The sequence below is a fragment of the Sciurus carolinensis genome, chromosome 11 (assembly GCF_902686445.1).
Source record: "Sciurus carolinensis chromosome 11, mSciCar1.2, whole genome shotgun sequence".
Lineage (NCBI taxonomy): Eukaryota > Metazoa > Chordata > Mammalia > Rodentia > Sciuridae > Sciurus > Sciurus carolinensis.
In genome coordinates, this window is record NC_062223.1 from 7,285,983 (window position 1) to 7,292,191 (window position 6,209).

General features: G+C 66.1%; 1 protein-coding gene across 1 annotated transcript in view; it reads left to right on the top strand.

The window, feature by feature from the left end:
- LOC124958425 (uncharacterized) overlaps positions 1 to 5,758 on the top strand; it is a 28,878-nt gene extending 23,120 nt beyond the window's left edge. Inside the window, exons 5-6 of the mRNA XM_047516448.1 lie at positions 4,267 to 4,327; positions 4,430 to 5,758. Of these exons, the coding sequence (XP_047372404.1) occupies positions 4,267 to 4,327; positions 4,430 to 4,593 (225 nt within the window). The 3' untranslated portion in view covers positions 4,594 to 5,758. The remainder of the gene's footprint in view (positions 1 to 4,266; positions 4,328 to 4,429) is intronic.
- The last annotated feature ends 451 nt before the right edge of the window (positions 5,759 to 6,209 follow it).

The window sequence follows — 6,209 nt, forward strand, 5'->3', positions numbered from 1 at the left end:
TTCATCCTGCTTCTACCCCAGCGGCTGCCGCACTCCAGGGCACCCCAAACGCCCACCCTGCTGTCGGCCACTACGTCTGCGGCACTGTGACGTCCCTGGGGCGCGTTCACCAAGGCTGGGGCCTCAGAAGGTCCTGTCCAAGCCCAGGAGGTTTTCAAACATGGCTGCGGGTCCTTTGATGCTGCCTACGGAGACACAAGGGTGACGTGCCCCTCCTGCTCTGGGTGGGCTCCAACCTGCTCTGCCAAGGCAGCACGGAGGACGTGGTGCCGAGTGCTTGTGAGGCCGGGTGGTCGGAGGCCAGCGTTTGCTTGTCATGGGTCCTGCTGAGCCTGCCCAGTCTCACACTCCAGGTGCCCAAGCCGTGGGAAGCCCAAGGTGCCCGGAGAGGCTCCAGGTGGCCCTCCAGTCTGCGGTCCTAGCCAGGCCCTAACCGAGGCACCAGACGCGAGTGGAAAGGTGGAGGTGGCAGGTGTCTCACCTGCGGGCCAGCAACCTTGCGCAGAGGAGGCTGCAGCCCACGCCTGCTCGCTTGGCTCCTGAGTGACCAACTGGCCCCCAACACCCTGGGCAGTGTCCTGCACGGCAGCGGCCAGCCAAGAGCCTCACAGCAAGCCCAGGTGGCCAGGGTGGTCCCAGGTCCTCGCTGTGCAGACAGACTTGGCCCCCTCACGCAGAGCCAGACCTGCAGCCTCTCGTCCTCCCCGCCGGAATGTTGCATGACCGAACCCCTCCACATGGGACTGCAGTGGGGACATCCACACGCTCACCTGCCCATCATCTCTTCCAGCTGTTTCTGGACACAGCCCCCTGATTCTCCTGAGGCTCAGTGCCAGAGATGGACCTGGCTCGGCCCTTAGTCTAGAGATGGCCACCTAACTCATCTAGAGATGGCCACCTAACTCAAGCCAGGGCAACAAGAGCCAGTGAACATCAGCCCAGGATTCGGCTTCAAACCCCTGGAAGAGAGAGCGCCTGATGCTTGGAAGAGATGTAGGGAGGGCAGAGTCTGCCTGAACTCATCCAGGTTCTAGTGACGAGCTCCTGGAACCAGCTATGCCTGAAGCTATTTTGCCTCAAGTAATTTTCTTCTTGGTGGTGGCCAGTTTTCTTTGGCTCTGTCACCTACAAAGGGAAGGTTCTGGTGGAGCTCAACTTCCCTAGCCAACGGCAGGCTGCTGTCTCCCCAGTCTCTGCTGGTTAGGCAGAGATACGCTGTGGGGTCCTGGACTGTCACAGCCACCCAGACTCTTTGAGCCTGCCGCCTGTTTCAGTGCTGGGGACCATGACACAGGGCATCCACGCCCCTCGAGGTCTGCTTGCCGCCAGTGCCCCACCCCCCGGGCGGGCGGCAGCCACCAGGCCCTGCCCCTCCCTCCTCCCCTGAGGCCGTATGCTCCCTGGCAGGTGCTCAGGACCCCTGGGTGCGAGGGTGGCGGCAGGGCAGGGGCAGGGACTTGAGTCCACCCCGCCTCAGGTTCTTTCCTGGACCCGTGGGTCCCGGAACGAGCAGGCCTGTCTTCACACCTGGAGTCCCTGGAGGCAGGGAGGCTGCACTGGTGAGGCCCCCAGGGAAGACGGCCATGGGGGTACCTCTGCCTGGATGGACTCTGGGGACAGTCGGGGTCACCAGCCCCGGGGGTCACGGCAAGTCCCGCCTGGACACAGAGTGTTGGGAAATCTTCACAGAAGGGCCTGGACCCAGCAGCCTTTCCCTCCAAGCCCTCTGGCTCTCCTGCTGGAGCCGGGGACTGTGATTGTCCACGACCCACATCTCGCTTGGCTCTGGCTGGCGCCCAGGCCCAGGGGTCTCTGGTCACGATGCTGAGTGGGCCCCCCTTGCTGAGGGCCACCGTGTGGCAGGCCCTGGAACCCAGGGCTTGGGCCCTTCGTTCCTCTGTCGCTGCAGGCTGGAGGGACCTTGAGGGGCCACTTCCAAGGCACAGCCCCTCCCTGAAACGGCCTCGGAAGGCCCGGGGCTGCTCTGAAAGACCAGGTGGTGGCCAAGGTCTCTGTGAGGGGCAGCGCAGGGCTGGGCCCGGCCTCCCGGCCCCTTGCCTCCTCTGTGGGGTGGGCCTGGCCTGGCCACGCCACGAGGAGCGCGGGGAGGAGGCCGGATGGCGTCGCCGCGGGAGAACAATTGGACGGGGACAAGGGGAGGGAGGCGGAGGGCCTCGCTCGTCCAGGGCTTCCTGTTTGCCAGGCTGGCCCAGATGGCACCCATTGTGCTGCCGAGGCTGGTCCCACGCTGGTGACCTGGGGCTCCCGCTGCCCATGACCTGGACCCGCTCCTGCTTCTCTGGGGCGGGCAGGGGTCAGAGGGCAAAGCTGACGGTCGGGATGCGGCCCAGGGGCTGCTGCCCTGTGATCCCGGGCCGAGGAGCAGGGCCGGGCACGCGGTCCCCACGGCCTGTGCGTGGACGCCCGGCTCGGCCACAGGGTGGTTGGACGGTGCCGGAGACGCGTGCCTCCCAGGGTGGCTCCTCCGTGACATGAGAACCCTGGGCGTGGCCTCCTCCCCTCCCGTCGTGGCCCTGTCCGCTCTCCCTGGCCTCTGCCTGGACTTAGTGGGGATGAGGTGGGAGGTGGGGTTCCTGGGACTCGCCGCACCCCACCGCTGGACGGCTCACCTTCTGGAACTTTCTCCCCCGCTCTGGGCCCCAGACTCCTCCGCTGCCTCCTGTGGTTAGACCTGCAGGGGCTCGGGTCACCCGAGGACTGTGGCTCCCCATCAGGACTGGTTCACCAGCGTCACGGGGGCCCCTGCTGAGGCCAGGGTGTTGGCGCGGGAAGCCGCGTGCGGGGCAGGGTCTGCGGGAACTCTGTGGGCCTGACCCTGCTCTAGGAACTGGTCTTGCAATTTAAAGACAAGCAGAGTCCGAGCAAGCCCTGCGCCGGCTTAGGGCCTCGGCGACTCTGTGCCCGCAATGGCGTTCCTAGGCTCTGCCCCGCATGGGAAGGAGAAGGTTCCCAGGGTTCCTGGGGCCGTCGGAGAGCACGGTTTTCCTAACGTTGTGGAAATAGCTCAGACACACATCCGGGTCAGCTCCTACACGTACAACCAAAACCAAATCAAGCGTCTCGGTGAGATGGTGAAGGTCCATGTCGCAGTCACAGACTCCCTCGCACCTCCCAGGGTCAGAAGTCTAAAACGGGTCTGAACGGGTGGAAGCCCAGGTGCTGCTGGGCAGATTCCTCCTGGAGGATCCAGGGCAGAATCTGCTTCTTTGTCTTCCCACTGTGCCATCCGCCCACTGGCCTGGCTCCCCTGCGCAACCCTGTGGCTCTCCTTGCTATTCCTCTGGCATACCTCAGGGCCTTTGCACAGACTGTCTCTTCCTGGACTTTCTTTCCCAGTGTCTGCTGAGTCTCCACCCTGATGCCCTGGGTACCTCCTGCTCTGCCCATGTCATCCTGCATCACTTGGCCGCTCCAACGGACCCCATGGCTTTCTTCTCTCCTTGCCCATCTGCCCACACTGGAGTGGGGCCCAGCAGGGTTTTGTTGTCTTGTCGGCTGACACTGCACCTGGCTCCCATGGGTGCACCTTAGGTTTGTCCAGAGAGGAGGCTGGCAGAGGCACCCAATGCTGAGTTGGTCACATCTCCAGGGATTTGTGCCCCAAGCAGAGTGGGGAGACCCCACCCCCACCACCTGGAGTTGGAGTCCCCTCTGCTGCCTGAGCCCACGACCCCCTTCAAGGACCCTGAAGCAGATCACTGGCTCACACACTTGCGTGGCAGGTGCCCAGGGCGGAGCCAGGCTGCCCCCACCCGCCCTGCACGTCCTGGCCCAGCCCCACCCTCAGCCCTCGGACGGGGGCCCAGCCGTTGTCCCGTTCTCCTTTGGGGGGCAGGCTCTCCGGGCTCCTCATTGTCTCTTCCACCCTCCCGGCTCTGGGAGATCGGGACTGCGGACTTCAGAGCCAAGCAGCTGGCGCACAGCAGGTGCCCAGAGACGCGGCGGGAAGGGACTAGCTGCTGGCTGCATGACCAGAGAGGCCAAAGGAGAGGGTCCGGGGCTGGGGGCGCCTGGGCGCGGAGGAGGGCGGCGCAGGCCGCGAGGTCTCCTGCCGCTGCGGGGAGACATGCACCAGGAGTGTGGCATCGGGACTGACACCCACGGCCTCTCTGGGCCTAGCATCCCGGCTGGCCCTTCAGGCTGCACCCTGAGCTGCCTTGGAAGCAGCCTTTGAGCTGGACTCAGCGCCTGCCTCACGGCTCTCCAGCGCTCTCTGAGTCTGTTCCCATTTCCTTCTGCTTCCAGACACGAGTCTACCTGGGAAGCAGCAAGGCGTCATCAGCGACCGTGTTGCCAGCTGCTGCAGGTACTAGGCAGCCACAGAAGGTTGGACAGCGGGGGAGGAACTTGAAAGGCCATCCCAGGCAGTGGTGGTGAATCGCTGGCCCTTCGGGTTCTGTCTTCCTAGCGCACCAGCTGCAGGCGGCACCCCAGGTCCCAGGGCTCTGTGGCCTGGCAAGAGGCCACGGTGTGGACGAGGCTGAGGACCAGGCAGGGAGGCCTGCTTCCTGTCCGAGACCCCCTGGCGGGACTGGCCCAGACTCCCGTGAGTGGGGAAGAGGACCGCGCTAGGCCAGGGACTCTGGACGGCTCTCCAGGCCTCTGGCCCACACTGGGGCCACCTCCTCCCCAGAGGAGTCCCAACTTTGTGGACTGCAGGGTGGCCCCTGCCTCGGAGGCGCTCCCTCGTCGCTCCTGGGACGCTGGCCTTCGGGGACGCCGGGAGCTCCCGTGCCAAGAGGGACCCAGCCCCCTTCCTGCCTGCCCGGGGTCCCCAGAGCCGCCACAGGAACGCAGGAGTTTGAATTCACCTTCACGAGTTTGCAAGTGGCCTTGACCCCAGCCCCTGGGGGTGGGCACAGGGACGCCCGTCCCCACCCTGAGCATCCGATGCGGGCGCTGGGGGCTGAGCGGTTCCCAGTGCCGGAGGCTATTCTTAACCAGCGGCTGCGCCCAGGGCTAAAAATACGCCCGCAGGCCTGTGGGAAAGCTGCCCGCGCTATTTCCGCTGCTTTGTGCTCGGGCTGGGACCCCTGGGTGCTGCCAGGGTGGGGAGGGCCGCCCCCTGTGCTGCTGAGCCCTCGGCTGCACTGGGCCACCCGCAGCCTCTGCTGCTGTCCCGGGAGGCGGAGGAGCCCAGAGTCCCAGCTCCTTCACTTTGGTTTCGGGGAAACTGACTCAAGAGGGAAGCGAGTCCCTGAGGCCAGAGCGGGGACTGAGAGGGGAGGCCCGGCGCCCTCTCCCTGGGAGGCCCTCACCCGGGTGGTTCCGAGCGACTTCCCAGACCACGGACATGTAGGTCCCCCGAGCCTTGTCCCCCCAGTCAGTGGACATGGCAATGTGGGCCCCTTGCTCTGTCACGTGGATGCGAAGTCCACAGCCCAGGAACCTGAGGCTCAGCTCTAGGTGGCCACTATGAGGGGCCAGGCCACTGCCCAGCGGTCAGTGTGGGGACCTCCTATGGCCCCTCTCTGCCTGCAAGGCCCGCTCAGGGTCCCTGCGCCTGCCGGTGTCGGGTGGGCCTCGTGCTCTCGGGTGGGAGGGCCCTGCCCGTGGAGGTGGCCTGCCACGGCGGCCCCTGTGGCCAGCAGCCGTGAGCCATCTCCACCAAGGAAGAGCCCTGGCAGGTGAGCGTGCCCATCTTCCGGACGGGCGGCACCACGTGCCCCGTGCCCCACCTGCCCCGAAGCTTCCCGAGCCGGCTGAGGGGCCCTGCCCACCATGCCCCAGCACCAGACCCGGGCCCCTCCATGCGCACCTGCTGCCTGGGGAGGCTGAGGCATGAGGCCCACCTGGAGGGCTCGGAGGAGCCACTGGAGGGGCCCTGAGGTGGCCTGGCCAGCTTCCCAACATGGGCACTGCAGCCCGAGAGCCTCAACTTGGGTGTAAAGACACCTGCTGGCCAGTGACCTCGGGCAGTTGGTCAACTTCTGAGCGTCTGTGAGCAACGTGCCATTGGCCGGGGTGATGGAGGCCCGTGCTCGGGAGGACCTCCATGCCCGGCAGACACCCGTGGCGTCAGGAGAGGACGGAGGGAGCCTCTGCCGCCAGACTGCTGGGCTGGGCCCGGCCGGGGAGAGAAGGGCAGGGGCCTCGTCTGCTTGCGGCATTGCGGGCAGAGGTCGGAAGCCGGGGGGTCGGGGAAGGACGGTGACCTGGTCTGCGAGGCGGGCAGCTTGGGCAGGGCC